Genomic DNA, 27,632 nt, shown 5'->3' with positions numbered 1-27,632 from the left:
TAAAAATTTGAGACAAGAAGTGTACAGTAAAAAAGAAAAAGAAAATGAGTTAGAATGGAAAATATATAGATGATTTTTTGTTTTGATTCTGATACACACCTGTATTATACCTAACGTTTACACGCTTCGTCGAATCTCAAAAGGTAGGGGGAGAAAGGTTATATAATAGAATGAAATAAGTGTCGATAACAAATTTAAAAAAAATTGGAAAAAAACCGGATGACCTTTAAACTTCAAGATCGTTGAATAAACTTTGCGAAAAAGTAGTTGCAAAGGTTAACACACACACACACACACACACACAATGCTACCGAGTAAAGAGATTATATATATATTTACATTCTATTTATTTTTTTCTCTGACTTTATTTTGGACTCTTTTTATTTTCTAAAAGAAGAGTGAGATAAATCTTGTTGTGTTCTTAATCCAGTTGTTCGCGTCCAAAAAAGAAAGGGAAAATAATAATAAAAATAATAATAATAATAACCAGAAGAAGAAGAAGAAGAAGAAGGAAAATTGTCGAAGAAGAGCAACGAGTAGACACTCGCAGCATCCCGTAATATCGTTTTTCGAGTACGCTATAGATCTCTTTTCTACGAAGTTGAAATTCCGGTGCTCCACGCCCTGCATAACGGCAGAACGCGGAGTCGATTCAAAGTGCAGTCACCTTTCTCAGGCAGGGTGACCGTGGAATTCCACTGGGTACACTCGAGCGGAAAAATAATCTCGTTCCGCAAAGTACATCTTTCTACTACTAGCTTGAGTTGCACCAGCTCAATTTCTCTCTTTCTCTCTTACACTCATTCACTCTTTTCGTCTATCTTTCATCATCCCTTCTTTTTCTTTTTCTTTCTTGTGTATACCGGTAAAGTATTCGCGTTCCTGTCCCCCCACCCCATCTCCCTTTCTTTCTTTTTCTCTCTTTCTCTCTTCTTAACGATTACCGTGCTTGAAAACTAACTAACTTAAAGTCAACCGCACCCGGTGCATTTTAATACAGGTCGAGAACTCGTCACGGTACGCTTCCACGAAAACTCTTACCTTTTCTAAGGAACGGAACAAGAACACGAGCAGACGATGCATCGAGGATCATTGGATCTTCCAAGAAGTCTCCTCCTTCCTCTTTTCCTAGTCCTTCCAACATTTGCAAAACTTCCAACGAGTAAATTCGAAACTTGACAAATTTCTACCACTTTCTCTGTAATCTTACAAAGCGCCAGATTTGCTTTGGTTTATCAATGAACTATGATATGTGTGTGTGTGTGTATCTGTATGGGTATGCATGTATCTGTCTATACGAATATATTTGTGTCCTACAAGAATCGTAATTTTGAGAAAGTTTTCTTTTTTATTTACTTTGCCAAATTTTCATTCGCAATCTGTTGTGATCTTTTAATTGATGTTTTCTTTTTTTTTTTTTTTTTTTTTTTTTTACTCGCTTATAGGATTAATACAAATTCTTTTATATTTATATTGATATGATTCGAGTAAAGGATCGATCAAATTATCGTTTTTTGTCTTTCATTCGGTTGCTATTTCAAACGGCAAAAATATGGTCGTTCGTTTAAACGACAAATTATTTAACGTAAGACGAATCAAATATACGCAGGTACAAACAATATTCGGGGTATTTTTGCGGATAGAATTTTTCGAAAAAAGAAAACATAAAATCATCGTATTAGGATCATCGTACATCAAGCACTTAAAAAGAAAAAGGAAATTATCGTAATTCAATAAAATTCGAATAGCGAGCGTGTTCATCGTTCGATACAAATTTTCCATCATTTTGATAAATATCCCTTCTGTTCTCCAAACTTATCTTATTTATCAATTTTCATTTTGCAAATTCGATTTTGATCGAGGAACAGAATATAAACTATTGGATACACCGAATATTTTCTGCCATTTAATTTCATTTTTTTTAAATTAACTTTTGACAGAAAACGTATCCAAAGTTTAAAAAAAAAAAAAAGAAAAAAATACTAGAGAAAAACCTTCGTCTTGAATACTAGCTTTACTATCATTCTCCGTCTTACTTCTGTACATTGGTGTTTTTTTATTTAGAAAATAATTCGACCGTTTAGAATATATAATATATATATTCTAAATGTGTGTGAATATGACCCATCGTTATATATATAAATATATATATATGTGTATGTATACATGTATATTTATACGTATGTATATAATTGCGATGCATTATAATAATGAAAAGGAATGATCTTTCCTTCTTTTTATCCCTTGTTTTGTTATTTTTATGATACAGACGTCAATTCTACATAAATAGAAGACAAAACGCGAAGGGGAAAACGCATTTTGACACTATTATCGAGATCCTAAACACTATCCTAAAAAACACGCATGTTTAATTAACGATAAAGATGTTCTATCTCTATCTCTCTCTCTCTTTTTTTCTTTTTCTCTTTTTCTTTCTTTCCGTTATCTTTTTCTTTTTCTCTCGTTTGCTACGTTCTCGTTGAAGCATCGATCTATCGATCGTTTTCCTCACTTTCCTATGGGCCACGTAACGGTAGCCATTTTTTCGTACCCATTCCAATCGTTAAAAGTAGTTTCGAATATTCGACATTTTTCAGTTATCGAACTTTAAGTTCCAAAGTTTGAATTATCTTCTGATCGACCAACTGTTACGGTAATCGATAACACACAACACACACATACATACATACACATCACGCGCACGCACACGCACACTTGTCTTTTATTCGTAATCAAGGTCGATGCGTTTTTTTTTTTATTTTTTGTTCAATGTTAGTATTTGAAAGAAGAATAGGATTCTTTCCTTATTTTTAATCGAAGAATAATTAATGTTATAGACTTTTATTTTGTTTTTTTTTCTTTTTACGATATTACTCGTAAATATTGATAAAAGGGCAGTATGCGGTATTACAATCCCAGTCAATTTCTCTCTTTCGTTAGGCTTTTGTTTTAAGACGAATATTTGAGAGAAAGGGTCGAAGGGGGTTCCCTGGCACTCCCATCATCCATGAAACTCAAGATATCTCCGACGTCGGAAACGTTTCCCATAGTTATGTATGACCGTCAAGATCGCGTCTCTCGCGCATCAAGGCAACAACGGAGCAGGACTTGAGATAATTTCAAGTAGCAGTTAGTCAGCCTATCGCTGTACATCCTTCTCTATCTTATTCGGCCCTAATGGAAAAGTTTTAATATGTATCGTTTTCGCCGTACGTTGGCAGTTTGATTTTAAATCGATCGTCGTACGATGTCGTATTAAGGGATTTCGAATAGAACTCGTCGTTGTTGTTGTTGGTTGGTTGCTTGCTTGCTTGCTGTTGTTTGCTTTACGCTCGATAGGTTCCTATACCGGCGATATCGAGACCATCGTGAAGTTCCATCTCGAGTTGTGCCTCACGATGTTTGTCGGCACGAACTCCTCCTCCTAGGCCACCTCCATCCCTCTCGCGATTCCTCTCGCGTGTCGAGGATCTATCCTTGTCTCGCTCACGGGGATAGTGATGATAGTGATGAGCTCCGTGTCCGTTAACGGGTAGCGTCGGATAAGAGGATTGGGAGCAAGTGGATTGGTGCCTCGAGGGTAGAGGTGGGGGTGGATGGTGTCCGGGTATTCCGTTCTGAATCCTCGACTCGCTGTGCATCCTATCGATGCAATCGTTACCCCTTGACGGCAGCTGAGGCGGCTGAGGCGTACGACGCAACGAGAGATTGGAATAATGCGATCTACCAGTGCTGCCAGTACTACTACCACCACCGTTATTACCACTGCCGGAAGCACCAGGAACGGTAGAACCGCTTCCGGCGACGTTTCCACGATCATCACCGGTGGTACCGTTCAAGGACGATGAGCTCTCCTCCACTGACATTCCACCTGGTCCACCACTTCCGCCTCCGCTTGCCCCTCCTCCTCCAGCACCCCCGTTGCTTCCTCCACTGGAGCGATAATGATGACCGCTCGACGCGGGCAGCGTTCCCGGACGACGCATTTGACGCGCCGTCTCCCCGTCGATGTAGGTGAAGCCCTCGGCGAGTGTGGTACTACCGTGGGGCAAGAACCAAACACCTCCGGTGCCGGGGCTCGCCGCCCGAAGTTCTAGCTACAGTTCCGTCACCGGTATTGGTTTAGTACCCACCGTCATTTGACCGTGTTGCTGTTGTTGCTGTTGTTGTTGCAACTGATGCTGTTGTTGTTGCTGTTGTAAATAATGGTGTTGGGAATGAGGTGGTATTACTTGATTTTGCGTTGGGTTAGGATGATAATTATGATGGGGTGGCGCCGATCTTACGATATACTCGTCCTCCGAATAGGTTTTCGTATATTCGTGCTCTTTTCTCGAAATACTGCGATTCTTCCATTTGTAATTCAAAGCATCCCTGACGCGTCTGCGACATCTGTAATACAATATCAGTGCTAGACCAGTAAAAAGGGCTAGACCACCCGCGCAGAGAGTAGCCAAGAGTGCCTGTTTGCGAGGATCCGAAAAGGCACAACCCAATTCGTCAGGCGTCATACCCTTGATCGATTTTCCTTTAGATCCTGCCTGCTCGAGACATATTACCGGACTAGAGTTTCGCGGTACGAGTACCTCGGCTAACCACAACAGACTACAATCGCATACAATCGGGTTCTCGCTAAGATCTAATCTACGTAGCTCGTTCCAAGCTACCAGTGATTCGGAAAAACTCGTGAACGCATTATCTCGTAACATCAGGTGACGTAAATTTGGCAATCCTGCCAATGCACCGTCCTCCATCGTAGCTAAACGTTTGTTGCTGTTCAACACTAGTGTCTCCAAATTGGCATTGTCTGAGAAGGCGCCACGTTCAACAGTGGTCAAGAGCTTCGAACCGGAGATGTCGAGCTTCTTAAGTTTCGAAAGACCCTGAAACGCTCCCGATCTCAGAATGGTAAAGAAGTTTTGACCCAGGGTAAGCTCCTCTATCCGTGGTAGCACCGCGAGTTGCTTTGTTGGTACTTCGCGCAACTTGTTCCCACTGAGTTTCAAAGTACGTAAAGCGTTAAGACCTCGGAAAGCACCGTCGCTGATGTTGTCCAGACCGGCACTCATGACGTCCAAAATGGTCAGTTGTTCCAAACCTTTGAAAGCATCGTCTGGTAGGGTAGAAAGTGCGTTCCAACCAATGTGAAGCTCAGCAAGGGCGTTCAACGGAGCCAAAGCAGACGATGGTATTGTTTTTAGTTGATTATCGTCTAGATAGAGAACCCTGAGAGTACCGAGTTTCTGAAAGGCGTTTGGCTCGAGCTTCGAGATTCGATTCTGACCAAGATCGAGTTCCTCCAACTTTTGTAGGGACACGAATAATCCGTTCTTCAGACTTTCGAGATAATTGTCTCGCATATTCAGTACCGTCAACGATTTCAATCCTTGAAATGTTTTCTCCGTTAAAGCTGAAATCTTGTTGTGCCTTAGATGCAATTCGACCACTTGTTTCTGTGCCTCGAAGCTACCGTCTGGAATGTTGAACAGATGATTGCTCGATAAATCAATATTCTTCAGATCTCCGTAAAATTGAAAAACGGCAGCTTCTACGGTCTTTATTTTATTCTCCTTCAATACCAATCTTTGTATACTAGGATTCAATGCGATCGGTATCACTTCCAAGCTAGCACCTACGCAGGATACTACCAAAGTTTCGTCGTCGCAAGTGCAACCGTTAGGACAAAATGCAGCGTTGCTTAAAACGATCAAACAGGCCAATAGAAGCAAACGTAATCCATTCTTCCCGCTACTGCTGCTGCTACTTCTGCTGTTGCTGCTTCTGTTCTGGCCGTAAATCTGTAAAAAGAAAAATGAAAAAGAAACATTAATGTTTAACGAATAGATCCAAGAGAAACAGAATGAACACGGAAAAGGAAGTTTGAAAAATGGTAAGAAAAGTGCTAACGTCGTGACCACAAGGAAATTAACGGGATTTTGAGTAAGAACTAAAGTGAACGCGTGAGAAGATTTATAAAGATTTACGTTAGGTATAAAGAAACGATAAGAGTGTCAGAGAGACAGAGAAAGAGAGAGAGAGCTCGGCAAAGAAAGGAAGGGAGAAAGAGAGAAGTTACGATCTTTAGTTTCCTTCACGTCTTTTCACCCGCTTTACTAGTTTTACACGCGCATTATTCCTATCTGCGCGAAGTCCGCTAATCCATTGAGGAAATACGCGGTAGAACGTGCGGATATGTTCATCGTTACTGCGTGTCAGCTGTATTAAAGCTAAAAATGGGCACGTCATTAGGAAGGGATTATACCCTCTCTCTTTCTCTTTCTCTTTCTCTTTTTCTCAGCAATACCGAACTTACTCGTGGCTAGGAACTCTTGCTACTACGTTCTGACCCCATTACTCATTTCTCATTTCGGCCGCATTACGTGAGTATTACGAGATTCAGCTACTATTTAATGAGTCTAGGTTACCGCGCGCTTTGATATTATTTATGCGAACCGCGATACGCCGACCACGTGTCCGATAGCACCATCTAGGAGAAAATTTTAGAGCAGTAGGTGCCACATGACTTTACATATTGCATCTAACGCCGCACATGCGAAACCACAAATTTGTCAGTGTTCTTCCTCTTCTCTCAAACATGTTTCTCGGTAAAGTTTACCTTAAGATGATTCTTAGCTTAAGAACGTATTTCTTTTCTAACACGAGGAATGTGAAATTAACTTCGATTATGATAAATTTTGCTGAAATATTCAAAGATCCGAATTAAACTATAGAAAGTACAAGTAATGTCTTTATTTCTTTTCTTTTGTGTAATCGTATAAATGTTAGTTGATGGATTGTAGGATAAATTTTAATCATTCGGTATATACTTTCTTATCGAATTTTAATGAATCTCGATATAAATAATTTAGTAAATATTACGATTTTATTTGACAAATACGATAACAACTCAAGAGAATTTCACCAACAAGATGAACATATAACACTTTAAAGGTAGCATTGTATTACGAAATCCCTTGAAATCGTAATAGTTGCGAATAACTTAATAGTAGCAACATCTATTAAAAATGTGTGTATGTGTGTTCTCTCGTGAAATAATAAAACGTTCGATATTTTCATATCGAGTTTTTTGTCGAATTTTGAAAGACGTCTTCCGAAAAATGTTAAAAAGAATATATTCCTAAAAATTTAAGAGAGTGAATGAGTTAGAGATAGGTAAAGAGAGAGAGAGCGAGAAAGAGAGAGCCAGAGAGAGAAGAGAGAGAGAGAGAGAGAGCGAGAAAGAGAGAGCCAGAGAGAGAAGAGAGAGAGAGAGAGAGAACGATGGGAAATGGACCGTTTGTGTTCATCGATCCGTAGAATCTCTCGCACCCAATAACTCCATCGTCGTCCAGGTTGTGGGTGCTGACAAGGCCACAAACGTACGTACGTAGTACAGACACATACATACATACATACCTATACTCGAAACGTGAATCCAAAGAGAGACAGAAACAGAGACAGAAACAGATATTATATATGTGTATATATATATATATATATATATATATAGAGAGAGAGAGAGAGAGAGAGAGAGAGAGAGAGAGAGAGAGAGAGAGAGAGGAGCAGGAAACGCGATGTGCCGGCTTTTTGTCTTAATTTCACGGCAATGCAAGCGCCTAATTACCGGTAGATAACGCGCTGAGAATACGGCAGACGTCTCGACTTATCGTGCGCACTAATCATAGATGAGAGAGAGAGAGAGAGAAGGAGAGGAATAACCCACTTCTATCTCTATATCTCTATTTCTCTTTCTCTCTCTCTCTCTCTCTCTCTCTCTGTACGTTCGTACAGGGGATAACGTCACGCCCATCCAACGTTTCCGGCCGAATACGTCAGATTTAACTCGATGTAATTAGCGATTACGGATTACCCTTTCGTCCATTAGCATAGACACGATATGTACACTAGATTCGTATTCGTGGAAATACGTTGCCATACATACAAATTATGAACATCTATTTCTCTCTCTCTCTCTTTCTTTCTTTCTCTTTAATATATATATATATATGGGGCAGAAGGATTCGTATTCTCTTTGGTTCATTTAAATGAAATGAAATTCAGGTTGAATTCGCTAAATTCAAATTCAATTTTGCACGAATGTTCGTTTCCACTTGAAGCTTAATAATATTTCTCTCTCTCTTTCTCTCTTTCAATATCTCTTTATCTCTCTTTCTCTATCTATCTGTCTGTTTCTTTCTCGTTAGATCTTGTCGTTGTACTCATTCGGTTGTAGATACGAAACTGTCTCTTGATGACCCACTTCTCCGTCATCTTTCTGGCTATTTTCAAAACGTGCAGAGCTTTAATGTTTACAAATTTTTCCTTGACATAAGTCCTAATGGGAATTTTCCTCTTTTTTTCTTTATAATGTAAGTTCTTATTACGAACGATGAAAAGAAACGTGTACTATACGAGTAAAAAAGACATTTGAGTAGTTGAAAAGGAAAATAGGGTGTACAAGTAACATGTTGTTCTTTTTTTTCATTTGAGATAAGTGCATAATTACAAATTAGATATTCTTGTTTAAAAAAAATAAAACAAATAAAAAATGGTTATTTATATTCCTATCATTTTTCAATCACTCGTTTGTTTTCTATCCATAGAACATTATTTTTTCTCACCCATAAATCGAAAGTTCGTTTTTGCAACAAAAAAAAAACAAAAAAGCGGTGACAATATTCCGCAAGTCGGAATGCCATACTTTCCTCCCTAGGTGAATAATATACTATTAATATTAGTATTATCATGGATTATTTAAAAATGTGGGTCAAAGTTTTCGGGTGAATGAATTTTTGTCCTGTTACTTTTTATTTTTTATTTTTGTCGATGAGTTTTCGAACGTGGAATAGAAATTTCTAAATTTTCTTCTTTTCTTTTTATTTGTTTTTCTTTTTTCTTTTTTACGAACGAATCGTCGATGAATTCGAATGGTATGTATTATATATTTAGATAGATAGATATATATGTAGTTATATATATACATACATACATACATACATTCATACATATGTATATTTGGAAAGTGGTCTAAAAAATATGCCAAGGAATAATTCTGTTTGCGAGTATGCATGATAGAACGAACGAACGCTTGGTAAACGCTTCCCTCCCGGCGTAAATGTATATCCGATGAAAATGAGAAATTTTCTCTCAACGAAGAAGAGAGAGAAAGAGAGAGAAAGAGAGAGAAAGAGAGAGAGAAAGAGAAAAAGGGAGAAGAGAGAAAGAGAATGAGAAGAGATTAGCTCGCGATAACGTTTCCCTATCCGCGGTGTTCCGCGGCGAATAAAAGGGATCGGGAGTCGTGTTTAATCTGATTAACGCACGGACGATTACCGCCACGCAAACGCGTTGTATTTAAATTCAAAGCTACGATAAGAGTAAAGTCTGTAGAAAGAAATAAAGAGTAGTAGTAAGAGTAGGTGGAGGAGGTGTAGGAGGAGGAGAAAAAGAAAGGCGTTTGAAAGATGGCGAGAAAGATTTATACAAAAAACTTTTCTCAACCCCTTTTACAAATTCTTTACCAAAGAGAACTTTAAGTATTTGTAATATTTCTTTCTTTTTATGTTATTTATTATTTTTTTCTTTTTTTTTGGGAGGGGGGCAAATAATTCGCCTGAATTTCATTTTTATTTTTTTATTTCGATATTAAAGACCTATGGGAGAATGATGAGTATAAGTAGTAAGATCAAGATATGCAAAAAATGTTATCGATCTCAACGAAAGAAAAACTGTATAGATATTATAATTCAAAATTAGATGATATTAAACTAATATAAGATAAATATTTGATATTTCTTGTCATGTCAATGTTGACATGTACCTCCAGTTTACCCTTTTGCATCTTGTGTAACCCTCGATTTGGTACGATCTCTGCTATCCGTTTTACGATCCCTATTTCAATGTTTTGTTATTTCAAATGCTATTGGTGTGAAGAACAAAGAGAAACAGAGAGAGAGAGAGAGAGAGAGAGAGAGAGAGAGGAAGAGATTAAAAGCCGATAAAGATAGATAGATAGGGATAGAGTGTTGTAACAATACTGAAAGTGATAACAATAAGCTCGACGGTTAGGGAACGTGTGTGCCTACCGTTAGGTTTGAAATTGACAATAGGTCGACAGTCATAAATGGTTGAAACGGTCGTTCGTTCGTTCCTACGTTCGTTCGTTTGTTCGTTCGTACGAATCTCAGTTTTCGAATGGAAGAGGGAAATCATTACGTAATCAAAGAGCTGGGTTCGTATTCTCGCGCAAGAGGGTTTCCCGATTCGTCCGGCAATCGTCGCGTTCAATCATGCACTAACAATATATATCTCATTCGCGTGTACCTAGAACGTTATTCGCTTTAGGCTTGCAACAATGATACAGCTTGAGTTGCTCAACGATTGGATAATGATATCCTCTCCTCTATAGTTCGGCAACTAGTCCTAAATTTACGACATAGAAACTCACTTTCTATCTGATTCCATTCGTCTAACTTTATACTATCTTCTAACTAACCCATCCTCCTCCTCCTCCTCCTCCTCCTCCTCCTCCTCCTCCTCCCTTTCCTCTTCCACTTCTTCTTCTTTCGTTATATTATTGTCGAGATATAGAATAAATCAGTGATATCAAACTTATGTACGAATATAAATCAGTTAATTTAATTTCAGTATTATAATATGTAAGGATTGTTTTTCTATATGTCGAATTAATATTATATATTTTTATTATTTTTTAGTAAAGATTCTTTATTTATTTATTTATTTATTATTGAAATTGATAGAAAATTTACGATTACATATATATATATATATATATATATATATATATATATATATATATATATATATTAGGGTGGGTCAAAAAAATGACTTATTTTTTTTTTTTCAAGTGACACGGAAAAATGGTTTACTAGACACCTTAAAACAATTCTCACCAAATATGAGCTCTTAATTTTAATAGGAAGATCCTCCGCATCGCAGTTTTTTATTTTTTTTTTCAATCTAATAGATTAAAATTAACAGCTCTATAAAAATGATGTCTTATGTTTTGGCGATTAAATTAAGCGTTCAAAAGATATTCAGAGACAAACTTTCATTTGTACTGATTTTTGTATAAAAAATCATTAGGTATTTAAAAAAGATTCTACTCCTGGGATCGGAACGGAAGCGAATATTCAAGGATCGAAGTTAATTAATTCTTCCTATAGTCTCCTGATTATACTAGGGGGGGATTGATAATCTGCATTTTCGTTTTGTGGGTATATTTCGTATTTCTACTCTTTTATACTAATTTTTACATTTCTCATATCCGTACACTTTTCGCGGTATCCTTAGATCCATAATATTTATTATTATTCGATAATTACTTTTTATTTTTATTTTTACTTCTTTTTTTGTATTTTTCATTTTTCAACCCGTCCATCCTTCGTTTCATTATTTTCCAAACCGCGCACGCATATCCATCATACATGCACACACGCATACAGAGATTTGCACTATGTTCGATTCATTTTACGGATGCACGCAATTTTCTAATTAAAGTACGCGAATCATACGCTAAGTGTAGGTATGAAACGCAAGTTCTTTTCCTTCTCTCTCTCTCTCTCTTTCTCTCTCCCATTTTTTTTTTAATTCTTCCATATCTTCTCTTTTGTATTTCTTTTTTTCCATACGAATTTATCGGTTCATTTGCCGTACGAGTAAAGTGCTTTTTAATTGGATGATGACATTTTTAATTGCTTCGGAAAAGTTCTCCCTCTCTCTCTCTTTTTATCTCTCACATACGAACACACACACACACCCGTTTTCTCTCTTTTTTCTCACTCATTCTATCATACGAGAAATTTGTTCATCCTTCGTTTTGACCATTGGTACATACCGAAGATAATCGATATTTCAAGGCACATCGAAGAAATAAAAGAAGAAAAAGGGAAAAGAGAAAGGAAAAGGAAAAGGAAGAAAAAGGAAAAGGAAGAAAAGAAGGATCTTCATTGAGAACTTTTCTAATTATTTAGTCGTGAAGAATGCGTCGTTAGGGTCGTCGTCGTCGTCGTCGTCGTCGTCGTTACATGCGAACGAAAAAAGCTTTTTCATTTTTTCTCTCTCTTTCTCTTTCTCTTTCGGTTCGTACTTTGATTTATTCTCGATCTCACTTAACTCGTCGTCGAATTTCTTCTTGTGGGATGTAGTAGAATTGGAAAAGAGAAAGAAAGAGAGCGATAAAAAGAAAAAAAAAAGAATAATCACCGGATAACGACGCATCCACCAGAAAAGGGGAGAGACAGAAAGAGAAAGAGAGAGAGAGAGAGAAAGAGAAAGAGAGAAGAAAAGTGGAAAGTTCGAAAAGAGCGACAATTCTACGATATATTCCCCCAACGATCGAGCATTGCCAACGTTATAATTTCTCTGACAATGAAAAAAATAAAAAAAATAAATAAAGGGTAAAAAGGAAAGAGGAGGAAAAAAAAAATAAAAAGAAAATTTCTCTCTTTCTCTCTCTCTTTCTCTCTCTCTCTCACTGAGTTTTAGCCATCAACCATTCTTTTTTCTCAATCGAACGAGCTTTTGGCGTTCATGGCTCTGGGATACTACACAATGAAAAACATGCACGCACTCATTCGAGCACTTACTCATAGGTACAACACACACGTACACATACGCAACGAATAAAACAACACACAACGTATGTCTCGATAGTACAATCGGCCGATCTTGTTCCCGTTGTTAAAAAAAAGAGAAAAAAAAGCAAAATATATATATATATGTATATATTCGAACTGTCACCAGTCGTAGTTTGCATATTTTATTCGACTTTTAAATCGTCGAATTCGTTGTACTCTCCTCGTATATTATGCGAAATTTGTAGCAAACCGTTATACGCATACACATCTGTAGTTATTTCTATGTATATTTATATAAGTATAAGTTAAGAAAGAAAAATAGTGAAAGTAGGGGAAATAGAAAAAGGTTTCTTTTTTTTTTCTAAACTTGTTAGAATTTTTCTTTCGATGCATTGTTCGCATCAGAGCCTTGTTCTCGTTCTTCCCAATTGCACATATATATATCTTCTTCCTCGTCTATCGTTATCCGTTTTCGAACGGTTTCGCGTACTTACATGCCAACCCGGTGGCATTAATGCGCACCATTCAATTTTAATTGAATTCCACGAACAGCAGCTAGAGTCGGAGTCGCTTCGAGAAATAATTTGTTCGAACGTGCGATAGATAAATCCCTCCTCCTCGTACTACTACTACTACTACTACTATTATTATTATTACTACTACTACTATTACTAAACTATTACTATCATTACTACACACAGTATTTCATTAAAGCGTTAAACGCTTAATATATTTATATTTATATTTCGTGTATTTGAAAAGAAAATTATTTATCTCATATATCAAATTTCATTTTTATAGAAAACACATTCTCAAGAAAAAAATATTTCAAGTTCATAGAACGTAAGTTAAAAAAGGGTAATACTACGTTTATCTGTTTTTATTTCTGTCTTTATTTCTTCATAAGAATATATTTTGTGATTTTTTGAAAAATTTATTTTTGAAATAGTAGATATTTCTTTTTTACGACAAAAATCGAATGTAACCATGAATTAGATTAAACGTATGTTTTTAGAGAAATTTTCAGTAGTTATTGTGAGAAATATTAAATAATATAGTCGAATTTTAACATGAGTTTAAACTTTAAGGTCTTTGATATCAATTTTCGTAATAATGACTAACATTTAATGACTTTCGAGAGAATTGTTCTATCGTTTTCTCTTCATTTACGATATATAGAGTGCTTTATCGTTAATTTACAATTAGTTTACGAACGAAAAGTAATTACGTAATTGGATCTAACGAAAGAGAGAAAGGTAGAGAAAGAGATTTTCGAATCAGTGAGTAGAAAATACAGATAAACGTGTAACGAAACGTTTTCGCATTAGGTAATGAAAACGTAGGCATAAATTTTCTCTCTTTCTATCTTTTTCATCTAATTCTCTCTCATTTTGAGTAGATTTTTAGTGGTAGTATCTATCTCAAAGCATGTGATTTTGGATACATTTTCTCAACGAGTAGCCATAATTCCTAGGTTAAGTACTCGGTGTCTCGGTCAGAGGGTACGCGATATTTCTCGCTCGTTTTTCGAGAAAGGAGAGTGGAGAAAGAGAACAAGAAAGAAAGAAAGAGAAAAAGAGAGAGATTATCGGATTAAGATCGAGAGATCGTCTTTGTAAGCCACAGAAAATTGGTCCACCCAACGTTTTGTTTCCCATCCAGAATTCCAAACGAGAGATAAGAAAATATTTCCGGATGAGAAGAATTTTCAACGCTCTTTTTTTTCTTTATCGTATCAATCTAATATTCGTTCACTGTTTTTTTCTTTTTTTTCTTTCTTTCTTTCCATATATATATATATATATATAGATAAATAAATAAATATATAGGAGGAAGAAACGAAGCAAACACGAAATTGAATTTCTTTTTCGAATTCCATTTCTCCTAGAAATTCACCTAACCGTAACGCAATCCTTTTCGCGGTTGTAACCCAATTTTCTTGACAAAGTTATTGAAAGCTATCGAAAGAAATGGTAAAGAAGGCAAGTTATATATATACTAAAGTTGCGTTCGATACACGAGATAGGATAAACGATTTAAGCGTACCCGTTCTTTCGATCTTTAACTTTTCAGTTTATAGAAACATCTATGTAGGTACCATATGTACCTACATATGTATATAACACATATGTACAGTTACGTAGTAGATATAAGGTAACTTGCAGTAGTAGTTGAAGAACACGAGTATTTTTTATATTTAAATGTTTTTGCTTGTCTTTTTTTCTATACAAATGAATATTGAATAGAATTTTAAAATTTTAGCATACGTGTTAACTAAATTTGTAGCAACTATTCCCTTTATGCAATTCATTTCAATTATATTTTTTTTATAAGCTCCCACAAATATCTTTAAGATATTTTCAATGCGATTGCATAAAGCTTATTAATTTACAATTAAATATTTCCAATGAATATTGTTAATAGTCAAGTCAAGAATAAAACAAAACAAAATGTTTAACAAGAAAATGAAACCACTAGCTTTTACGTAAATTGATAATGTAAATGACGCAGATGTACTCGAACTTTTTACCGATAAAATAGTAATAGTGTGTGTGCCAAACGCTTGTTATTCTTGATATATAGAAACAAAAAAATATTCTCAATAAGAACACTCTCGAGTCTACCAATAAATTCATATAACTTGAGATTCTATTGTAGTACTATAAAATAGAAGCTATCGGGGTATGCTTTATCGAAGGACAAAGATGAGAAAGAGTTTAAATATACAATCGACGAGTGTATTTATATTTTGACGGTAACATCGGCAAGTCTCCCTCCCATTTCCTACCCCTATCCTCCTCCAACCCCCGATTTCGATTGTCGAAGCAAACGTGCTCGTCTATCGACAGTCGTCGTCGTTCGATAACCAAGAGTGCACCAATGTTGTTGGCTGATACAAGCGAATATAGAGTTGAAATAGGAGGTTAAAAGGTACTCCTCTCTCTCTCTCTCTCTCTCTCTCTTTCGCGCATCGTGTTTCTTTCTCCCTTTAGAATGAAAAATAACTCCGCGAAATCTGTCCCGTTAACTTCGACGTAAAAGAGATACATTCTGCGATTCCCGTAAATTGCATACTCTTTGTGCATTGGTCGTTTACATCGCCATTAACCGTTTTTTCCAATTTCCCATCGAAACTTTACCTCTTCTAGCACAATTTTTCTCTCTTTTTCCCTTTTTTTTTTTTACTTTTTCTCTGTCCTTTCCTATGCCTTCTTTTTTTTTATCCTTTTCTTTTCTTTTCTTTTTTTTTGTCCTCTCTCTCCCTTGGACCTTTTGTGAACTTCAAAGTGAGAAAAATAGAAAAAGTATATGGGCGAGAAAAGAACGAATAAACGAATCGTTATCGACCCTATTCCGATCTCATAGACACTCGACAGAATAATACATTTTTATTTTATTTTATTTTATTTTATTGTATTTAATTTGATTTGATTTGATTTGACTTGACTTAACTTGATTTGATTTGATTTGATTTGATTTCATTTCATTTGATTCCATTTGATTTCGTCGATGACGACCGCTTATCGTTTAACGAGTCTTTGCATCTCTCTCTTTCTCTTTCTCTTTTCTTTTTTTTTTTTTTAGCAGGGAGAGAGAGTGAGAGAAAAGGAGACTTTGATCAGGACGAAATTACAAGATACTTCTTTTACAGATCCTTCCTATCTCTCTATCCGTTCGTTTTTTTCCCCCTTTGAACGACATCTTTTCAATATCACCGATTATCGTGTAATCGTAACGATGGTCCTTTACTGTGAAAAAAATAATTACGTAAAGATATAGAGAAAGTATTGGTAGAAAGGTAAAGAAAAAAAAAGAAAAAGAGAATGGAGAGAGAGAGAGAAAAAAAAGGAAATTATCACGATTGGTATTACAATTAATTTAGATGCAAATTGAGAGTTGATCGTTCATTGAAAATAAAATCAATGTATATATGTATATAGTTTAGTGTGAAAAGTCGTAAAAATGAAGGAAAAGAAGAAGAAGAAGAAGAAGAAAAAGAAGAAGAAGAAGAAGAGGAAGAAGATTTTGAAATGAAGACTCCTAACGCGAAAATGGAATTTAATCTTATTGGAAACGAGTCATTGATTGCCAGACGTTATTTAGCCTCTCTCTTTTTTTCTACCTTTCTCTCTCACTCGTTTCCTTCTTGTTTGTTTCAAGACAAAGAAAAAGAGAGAGAGAGAGAGAGAGAGAGAGAGAAAGAGAGAGATCTCAATTCAAAGTGTCGCGAATTACACGGGTCGATAGCCATCCTTTTTATTCGTTTCATTCACATTGAAAGAAAGAAAATTCATGAAAATGTAGCTATATCACTGACACTATCGACATTTTTAGTCTCATAGGCATCAAGAATAAGAGTCAAAAAGAAAGAAAAAGAGAGTGAGGGAGGAGTAAAATAGGACTAGTCGGTAATAATAAAAGATTCGTAAATTAGAGAGAAAATTTAATCTCGTTGAATTAGAAGTTTATCGTCTCATGGAAATTGCAAAAGGATCGTGAGAGTGAGTAAAAGAGTATTTGTTTGTGTGTGTGAGTGAGTGAGATAGAGAGAATGGACTGAAAATGGCTTTGAACGAAGGAATGCTGTTAGTTTCTTCTCACTCCTACGTATTTTCTAACGTCGTTGTCCGTAAAAGTGTGTGATGTATATTTTCTGACGTTACTATCCCCCTTTCTAACATCTTCGAAGCTAATTTTTGAGGAGGATAGAAGAGGCGTCTCGTCCTCTTGGCAAGAAATCGAACGACGACGGTGAGCAAAGTATCTCAGCTTTACTTCTTAAAGTAGAAAAAGAAAAGAGAAAGAAAGTGAGAGAGAAAGAGAGAGAGAGAGAGAGAGAGAGAGAGAGAGAGAGAGAGAGAGAGTGGGTTCTTTTCTCTCGACGATCTCGAGTTAACGCCAACGCGAGAATACTTACTGTCAATGGGAATTAGTTTGAAGTTTCTCGAAGAAGAATTTTTCATCCTAAGAGAAAGAAAGGATAGTGTGGTGGGAGGGGAGGGTGGATAATTTCACGGACGATCACCAAGTTCCCTCTAATCTTTCTTTCTTTCTTCCTTATTTTCTCCTTTGCTTATTTTCGTTCGATAGGAATTAGGAGAATGTATTTCATATTGGATTGAAAGTATATGTGGTGTGTATTAAAATGGAAGAAGCCTTTTCTATGAAATATGAAGAAAATTAATAAATCGATTATATCCATACGAGATATTATCCGTAATAAATTTGAAATTGATTTTAATACTAATTTAATTCAGGTAAGAAATTATACAAGAGAGATTATTTTTCTATATAAGAAATCTTATATTTAAAATTTTTCTAATTATCTTTTTTATTTATTACTAAATCGAATAATAAATATTATAATTATTGTTTAAAATGAGAATGATAAAAGTGAAAAGTTTTTTTTTAAATAAATCGATTGATATTATTTTCTATAATATAAAATAAATTTGTTAACAGATAGGGAGAACTCGATTAAGAGAGGATCTAAGGATAATAAGGTTTCGCATAACTAACATGGGTAACGGTTAGACACACACCTGACGATGACAGGTCTACTTCAAGGATATGACTTCGCCCACGCAAACCTTGTGATTCTCTTCTTCCTCCCAAGAATTATGAGAAATCATGTCCTAACCTTACAATTCTATCCACAAATTATCACATCCCTCTTAAACCATTTCCTCTACCCCAACAACTCGTCTTAAAGTCTGACAAACGTGCCACTATTTTACATTCTCAAATAAAAATGTTAATTTAAGAAAAGAAAAAAAAAGAAAAAACATTTTCCGTAATTGACAATGAGAAGAAATCAATGATATTATCAATAATAATATGAAAATGCATATCATTTTGTTAGTAATAGTAAGAAAAAATGAAAAAGTGATAATTAAAATGCAAGTTGTTTATATTGAAAGTGGCGTAAGTCTATTTATGTTCGAATCGTGATATTGAACAGGTTTGCGTTCAGATTAAATTGAAAAAAAAAAAAAATAGATGACACAGTAGAATAATGTATTTGAATTTTTTAAAGGTGTCAAATTAATCATCCTAATTAATATAATTAAAATTATTTAAGAAATAATATATTTTAGATGGCTATATGATTGAACTTACGTCACTTTCAAAATAAACAGCTCAATTATTTCGGTCAATAGTATTCGAGGTTAAAAAATAGAATACATTTGATGAAAGATAATAGAATATGAGAGAAAGAGAGAGAGAGTGAGAGTATAACAGGGGACGTAAGGATAATATTTGCTTGGCGTAACTAACATCGGACGGTGTCAAGAGTTTTCGCACGATCGTTGGTGAGATTAGCCGAAGGGTGAGTGACTAGGGGAAGTGCATGCAACGTGACAAAGTGCAGCCACGTCAACGCCGAGGAACATTATTTGTCAGCATTCGCGAAACAAGCTCGACCTCGGTTGCTGATGTGAGACAAGCGCCAGCAGACAGCCAGGCAGGTGGGTAGACAGTAGAAAGTACCAATAGCAACCAGCAACAGCAATAGTAATAGCAGCCATAGCAACGGAAACAAAATTGAAAATTTTCTTCAACTATTAGAAAAGATATTAAGCCTAAAAACAAAGAAATGCTAGGAAAGATTTTCATCCCTTGTGCTGTTCTGCTTCTTCATTAATACGTTTCGTGTAAAAAAAAAAAAGAAAAGAAAAAGAAAGATTTTAATCGTCCGACAAACTTTAACCTCTAAAAACGGTTACTACCCTTTTTTCAAGGGATTTACTTCGAGAGAATTTCAACGGAAGAAGAAGAAGAAGAAGAAGAAGAAGAAGAAGAAGAAGAAGTAGAAGTAGAAAAAGTAGAAGAGGGGGCAAAGTTTCTAGAAGAATTGGTTCGAAACGAAACCGAAAAAACATTCGACCTTCCATCTTCCAGCACTTCGAATCTCGATCGACGAGAAGCCATTGCACACCCCTTCCTCCTTCCTACCTTCCTTCCTTCCTTCTCGTAACTCTTGAAGATTTTTCTAAGAAACTACCAGAAAGTAAGTAACTACGATATTCGTAAAATAGAGAGAGAGAGAGAGAGAGAGAGAGAGAGAGAGAGAGAGAGAGAGAGAGAAAGAGAGAAATAAATAAAGAAAGAAAACAGGATTTCTTTTAAAAGTAAGTCATTCAAAGCAATACTTATCTACTCGACTAAACAACGAGTAAAATAGAGTATGTGAGTGTGAGAGTGTGAGTGTGAAAGAAAGAGAATGAAGTTAATTCGATTCGAAATTCACTTGAAATACCGAAAATTTTAAGTGGAACGTATATTAAGTATCATCGAATATCGAATTGAATGGTTGAACGAAACAAATTTTGTAGATGATACATATATATATATAGTTATCAAAGGGTTACACGTGGATGATACATATTACATAGAAATAGTATAGATTTTTGTATGTAAACGGATGCGAAAAAAAAGCTACTCGTCCCTCGATATTTTCGTTAGCGTTAACGGGTTTAATTTTATTGGCACTGACGAAACTAAAAGTATGTGAGGGAAGGATAGATAGATAGATAGATAGAGAGAGAGTGGTACGTGTGATGGAGCTTTGATGTAGGGATTGATAAAATGAGTGAGGAAGAGAGAAAGATAGAGTGCAGCGAGTTCTTTGGAATTGCATTTTATTCTAGCGTTCCAAATAGACACACATACGGACACACATGCACACACAAACACGAGTATACTTTAATTCGTTTTACGTCTGAAACGCGAAAAATTTCTTTCCAAACATACACACGATCGTCTTCCATCCATCTTTTTTTTATTTTTTTAATTTTTAATTTTTCGAGATAAAAGGAATTTTTAGTTTTCTATTTTTTATTTTTTGATAGAATTGCACGAAAGACGTTGTTGTTGAGCATGGTTGTTGGGATGCATTTTTTTCTTCAGACTTCGACGTTCTTTTCCCTTCGTTGTCGAAGTTCATCCTTTTCCTCTTTCTCTCTCTCTTTTTCTCATGCACGTTCTCAGAAAACACGCCAGGTATACGAGGCGGAAAATCGGATTAACAATAAACGTCGAGTGGGTTAAAGCTGAGAAGAGAGAGTATATGAGAGAGAGAAAGAGAGAGAGAGAGAGAGAGAAATAGAGAAGCTCATAGCGACCTCTGTAACTAATTACCAGTCTTATCTTCCGTACATCTAAAAGGCGCTAATTAAACAGAGATTCGTCGTTTCGAGATGTGAACGTGCCGTAACTCCGCGTCAAATCGCGCCATTTTTTTTTGTTACATCCTTTCTACATCCTTTCTTTTTACATTTCTTTATTTTTCAAAAACGATTATTCGATGTAATCAAAATTTATCTAAATTTTATATAGAAATAGGTAAATAATAATACAAATAACGCGTAACATTGAATGCAAGCGCTTTGCAAATATTACGCACGAAGTTGAACAACAATTTTCCACGTATGTGTGTGTATGCGTGAGATTTAATTAATTAATTTTATTTATCGTTTAAATGTAAATATACAAATATTTTTCATCGAGTATTTTTAATTCACTCTTCATTACGTATATATATATACGTAAGAGAAAGAGAGAGAGAGAGAGAGAGGTATGAGTGTGTATATGTTTGTTATCGAGAGTAGTGCAGACAAATGTCGAAGAATCGATTTTTCTTTGAAAAGGCGAACTATTCCAGATGGTTGTACAAGTGAGTAAGAAAAGAAGAGAAAGAGAGAGAGAGAGAAGGGAGAGAAAAAGAGAAAAAGTATTCGAACAAGAGAAGAGTTGATTCTTTTTATTTGTGGTAGAAAACTTGTTAAGTATCGAACATTGCAATTTCGCGAAAAAAGGGGCAGGACTCTTCGTTTGTGTAAATTACGTCTCGATACTGGTTGGCTACTACTCGATCGGCAAAGATTGCAATAAGTTTGTTAGAGCACCATCGATAGATATCGCCTAATTTTTTCCATTGTTAATCATTTCTTTTTCTTTTATTCACTTTTTATTGAATTTTCTTTTTTTTCTTTTTTTACTTTTATTTTTTTATTTCATCTAGCTTATTACTCGCAAAATTTTCGAGCTATCGAAAGGACAAATTTTATCGGAGTATCATGTTCGAATTTATTTTCTAAAAGTCCTATAAGCATTGTAATTTAATGACAAATAAGATACAGGATATTAATTAAAATCTCAAGGAAATAAACATAATATCATGACAATCCAAAAAGGATAATAATACAAGCAACAAAATATCTCATTAATAGTAATTAAAATTTGTTTTCTAACATACACAGATTATACATTTTCTCAACTTACCCGAAACTCTATCTTTTCCCATATTTCACATAAACAGACCATAAATATTATTATCATAATTCTAAACACATTCATCTTTATATATATATATATATACACGTTAAAAATAAGAGTTAGACGAATGGAGAAGATCTCTCGGGCAATTTAATAAATTGTTTGGCAATGTTTCGAAGATTTACGAGAAATGTTTTCAAAGCAAAAGTAGTAAAACGTTGAAAACTGATGCGAATGAAAATGGAGAAGGAAGAAGAAAAGCGTTTCTGAGCGGATGAGAGTTGGGTTGTTGGGTGATGGGTGAGGTGGTGTTTGTTGCTGTTGAGTCAGGGTTGTAAAAGGAAGGGAGAAAAGTATCTTGTTTCATCGCATGCGAGTACCTAAATCAAGGAAGATCAAGGCCGCGTAAGACATTTCTTTTTTGTTTTTCTTTTAAGACACTTCCCATGGAAAATTTCGTGTCGATCAAAGACGTTCTTGCTGCACTCCTCTTTCTCATAGAAGTGAGAACGCTTTTCTGATATTTGGGTTAATCGGCTTTTGCATAACACAAACGTAGCCCTGCGTACTTGTATTGTATATGACGCTTTAATGGCGTCATTAGCGGACGTTTAACGACTGGTGCGAAAAGCGATCAAAGTGAATTACTGTTTCAAATTACTCGTGATCGCTGGCCCGAATCGAGAAGTGTTAGCTCTATGCTTTTTCCTTTCCTCTCTCCTCTTCTCTCTCTTACACACACACAATACACACACACTCTCTCTCTCTCTTTCTCTTTCTTTCTCTTTCTATCCTATTCATACATTTTCGATCCCTCTTCGCTATTTTTCGTTCGATCTCTTTTTCTCGCACCGCATTGGACGGGACGAGCACTCTGAAATTAATTTTTCCTTTGTCGATTCTTTCACCGTCGTCTCTCTCTCTTTTTCTCTCTTTATCGTGTTTTTTTCTCTCTACAGGATTAACTTTGAACGTGTTTTCGTTAATGCTCGCGCAATGCTCATATATATGTATATAAAAATGAAAGGAAGATGAATGAAATAAATACAAATGGGAAAAGAAAGTCTTTCTATCGATGGTGTGCGCGATGAAAATTTTAAATCCATCTATTCGATAAATTCGAATATCAAAATTCGCATAGAGTGTGTTTTATTTGAAAATATTATACTATTCGTATGGGAAAAGGAATGACATCAAACAGAATGGTGGGGGAGTAGGAAAAGAAGGATTGAGGAAAAGAAGGAGGTAAGAAAGAGAGAAGAGTATAATTTTAAACATTCTCTGAAGATTCGAAGCTTAAATACCAAACCCCCCCCCATCCTCTTTACCCTTCGATCCTTACTAACCCCCTCATGTTCGTTCTCTTAGAAACGTCTCCTCTTTCTCGTGAAACGGAGCGGCAAATCGGATTACGAAAGGCAGAAGAGGGATCAACTAAGATTTTCCTTGGATCCGTACCTAATTCCGAGTCATATTTTTGTGGCAATGTAATCTGCTGATTAAACTGATATTTTTCTTACCCCTCCCATTCTCTCCCTTCCCTCCCTACAAACTGCCTTCCTACTTCGTGCAAATCGTACCAGAGTATTTAGTAGACGTCGTCGTCGTCGTCGTCGTCGATCTGTGAATCGGAGTCACGTTTTCAACTGTAAAGGAAAGGAAAAAAGATCTTCTTCGACTGATACGGGCAAACATTCATTTTGGATTTTCAATCCGTGCATCGACACAAATCGGGTATTTAAAATTGCAAGATGTTTTTTTTTTATCGCAGGAAAATATTGACTAACAAATTAAAATAAGATAATAATATTTAAATAGTTCGTTGCATAATACTTTATTTTGGATTGATTAATTTTTACGTCAAGAAAACATTGTTTATTCGATATTTATATTTGAAAGATTTATTTCACATATTGCAAATGTGTAATATAGTCAACAACAATAATTAATTTTGATATAGTTTAAGCAACAAACGAATTTAACATAGAATTATTATTATTTTAGATTTCTAACATTGGCAAGAGAGAGAAAAAAATTAGAAATAGGGCTTATTTCCAAACATCCATTAATTAATCGAAACAAAAGATAATATCATTTATGTTATTATATCTGCTTATGAAGAGAATGTTAGAAAAGTCGGTTGTATATCTGTTACAAAAACTCAAGTAGCGTGTACACAACTACGTAATATTAATGAGCAAACTACTTTCGAGTTTGATAAAATTCTAAAAAAGGTTCATTACAAGTTACGTCGCATTGAAAAAAAAAAAAAGTAAATAAAGTATAAGGGTAAACTTTAAGATAAAAATATTTTTAATCATGAAACTCTCTCTCTCTCTCTCTCTCTCTTTCACACACACTTTCTCAGCAAACTTTTCATCATATACACGTATGCATCTTCTATATGTATATATAATGTATTTATCCGTATATTTAATTGAAATACGACTGCGTGCAAAATAAATTACTCAGATAGTCATGTATATTATTCACGAAAGTTAATAATATTGTTGTTACATTTTAACATTTATCTATTATCTATCTATCTATCTATTATTTTATATTTACATATCATTCTCTTTTCTTTTCCTTTTTTTAATTTCAACCTAGTATTACTTCTTTGTACATATTAGCAAAAATGTTATATTTTATTTGATTTTTTCTATGAATTAGTGTTTAAACGTATAAATAATTGAATAACAAAAAAAAGAGTATTCTCGTACCAATCTCGTTGTCGATCAAGCGTGAAATATGACGTCGAATCAACGTCGGTGAATGAAAGAAAGAAAGAAAGAAAGAAAGAGTAAAAAAATAGGGCGAGCGAGAAAAAGTAGATAGAAATAGAAAAGGAAAGAAAGAAAGAGAGAAAGAGAGAGAAGAGTATGATAAAGAAGAGGGAGGTTGGTGGTAGGGTGATAGTGGAAAGGAAACATTTCGAAGGGATAATTAAAATCGATTCCGCTTTCAATTCGGTCCTTAAATTCGACTCTCGAGACGCCTTTCGGCCGAATGCGATGCGGCAAATCGGATTACAAACGGCTAACGGATGGATGGAGAAGGGCAAGTGGTAGGAGAGGGGAGAAGGGAAGGAGAGAAGCGATATCTCTCGATGGCTAGGTATACCATAACTAATTACGAGTCTCATCCCATTTCGATTAGTACGAAACACTGAACAAAGATTCTCCCTCTGCTGCTCCATCCTAACTACGTTCAACCAAACTATCGAGATTTATCCTTTGTTTTCTTCTCTCTCTTTCTCTCTCTCTCTCTCTTTCATTACATATATGCATTATCATTTCGTATCTTTTTCTCTCTCTTTTTAAATTCAATTTGTATTTTATTCATTTATTTTATATATATATTTTTTTTTTTCTATGAATCGGCGTTTAAACATATAAATAAATAAAAATAAAAACTCGAATCATTTTAAGATGTCATTGATCCGATGTGGATATTTAATAACTTTCTTATCAGTTTTTCATCGGCAACCGAATGGAAAAGACGTTTCGTGGTTTAAACGTGCTCGACCATTGTGAACAATTATTTGCAATTAAGATTTATACAGATATTTTGAAATTTGTTTTTTTAATTACAATCTATATAATATTTTTTCTCTATAATTTTTCTATTTTTTTGTTCTATTTAAATCTAACACATGAAACGTTTATCGATTTTCGTTCGTTACGATTAATCGATATGCTAATCGAAATGCAATCAAAGAGAGAAATAATAAGACGCGTTAAATTGGAAGTTGTGGGTTTATCGTTTCTATGTGTATTATACGTGTATATTTAAGTAACTCTCTCTCTCTCCATCTTTCTCTCTTTCTCTCTCTTTCTCTCTATTTCTCTCTATTTCTCTCTATTTCTCTTCGTTCTCGGAGGCATCTCGTTAATAGTTTTCGATGGGCTTTCGGGCTGTTTACACGTCGACGACGCTCGTTAAAGTCAACGTCACCGAAAACGAACTTACTTATAAGGTTTAAGTAAGTGTTAGTGTGTTAGTGTTAGTGCGAGGAAAGACGGGGGTGAGTTTGTGGTAGTTGGTAGCTCGCGCGGGTCGACAATAAATTGTTCGAGTGAATATATCTTAATAGAATCGTCGAAATGACGATAAAATATCACAAAAGTTTACGATTGGTTGTCCTTATTCCTCTAACTCATTCACCTTTCTCCCTTTTTCTTCTTCTTCTCTTTTTCTTTATTCTCTTTTTCTTCTTCTACCTATATACTATTCGTAATCTCGTTAAGGGACGTATTACGATGCGAGTTTTATCAATGCAAGAAATAATGTCTCTTTTTCGAGGCGAAAGAATAGAGTATTAGAGATTTCGATTAGAAAGAAACGAAACAAAGATGAAAATAAGCGAATAAAGATAAATATATAAATAAATTTCTTCGATAAAAGTAATAATCGTTTTTAAGAATGTGTAATAGACAAAACGACGGGTCATAGCGAGAGGTTAAAGATACTTTCGTACTTTTCTTATAACACGTGCGCGAAAAACTTTGTAAAAGAGAAAAAAGAAGAAAGAGAAAGAGAAAGTAGGAGAAAAGTATAATAAAATGATAAAAGTAAGGTATCGATCGAATTAGTTAGCAATATTGTTTTCCGCAGAAAATGGGAAAATATATATATATATATATATATATATATTTTTACGAGAGTAGAAAAATAGAACAAAAGAGAAATATACGAAAGATAAGAGGAAAAGAGGTAACGATTTCGAGATTGTAAATGACACAAGTTTTGTAAGAACATTTCTGATGATGTCTATCTAAGTGTCACTTTCGAAATAGCACATCTATTCTTTTTTTGAAAATTTATAAAAGATCAGAAAAGACGGTGGAAAGCTACGAATAGACCAGACCCACCATATTCGGATTAGAATTTTCTTCGAATTTTTCTGTCTGTATCTTTCTCATACTATAGTAACGTTAATACAACCACACACCATAGCTACACTTTTCGACGCTTTTCCAAAAACACTCCGTGAAATACGATCGAGCTGTCACGCATCCTGTCGCGTTTTGACACGTAGTTCGGGGTATAGTACCGTTGAAGAACGCGACGCGTTATATTTTTCCGGTTGGATGGCTGGTTGGCTGGATAGCTGGTTGACTGGTTGGCTGGCTGGTTGGCTGGTTGACTCGATTCGAACCTCGAATCGGGGCTCGTCGATTTTCAGAGAGATACTGCGAGAGTGAGAGAGAGAGAAAGAGAGAGATAGAAACCTAGACCCGTCGATTTCGAAAGCGTTTTCGTGCTCGCGAGACACTCGACGAGGCTAATTTACTCTCTCGTCCGAAACTTCAAACTTCCAAAAGTTCGATCTGACGATACCGAATTTGTACGTGTGAGTGTATATATCTATATATGTGTGTCACCTTGTGTTGCCAATAATAAATCATATTCTTCCAACTCCCTACTTTTCTTTGTTTTATTATGACAAATATTATTTTTTATCCTAACGCAATTATAATTCAACGATTTATTTATTTTTATCTTTGATACAAACTTAATATCACAGGGAAGTCGGACAGGTGAAAGAAATCAGAACATATTGTTTTGATCTTGTTAAACGTTGTTTAACGTTGTGTAAAATGTTTAATTTTAATCTTATGATTTTACAAATGAATTTTTAATTAATTACGATTTATTGGTGTTAGGTTTAATGTATGTCTTAGCAATATATAGAAGACTCGGAACATTAATGATCGAGTTGCTGAAGAAGTTCTAATAGAAGTACGAAAC

At 35.1% G+C, this 27,632-nt stretch overlaps 2 protein-coding genes across 2 annotated transcripts in view; both read right to left on the bottom strand.

Annotated features, from left to right (window-relative positions):
- Positions 1-204: 204 nt before the first annotated feature.
- Positions 205-3,986, bottom strand: LOC107068647 (uncharacterized). Its single transcript, XM_015325286.2, has one exon. The coding sequence runs from the start codon at positions 3,984-3,986 to the stop codon at positions 3,327-3,329; it is 660 nt and encodes a 219-aa protein (XP_015180772.1). The 3' UTR covers positions 205-3,326.
- Positions 3,987-4,097: 111 nt separating this feature from the next.
- The window catches only part of LOC107068709 (uncharacterized), a 288,047-nt gene continuing 264,512 nt past the window's right edge, over positions 4,098-27,632 (bottom strand). Inside the window, exon 6 of the mRNA XM_015325410.2 lies at positions 4,098-5,798. Coding sequence (XP_015180896.1) covers positions 4,098-5,798 — 1,701 coding nt within the window. The remainder of the gene's footprint in view (positions 5,799-27,632) is intronic.

The sequence above is a fragment of the Polistes dominula genome, unplaced genomic scaffold (genome assembly GCF_049000335.1).
Source record: "Polistes dominula isolate Pdom_NZ unplaced genomic scaffold, Pdom_raw_medaka contig_73, whole genome shotgun sequence".
Lineage (NCBI taxonomy): Eukaryota > Metazoa > Arthropoda > Insecta > Hymenoptera > Vespidae > Polistes > Polistes dominula.
The sequence above is the reverse complement of the archived record's forward strand: the minus strand, read 5'-3'. Positions and strand labels throughout refer to the sequence as shown.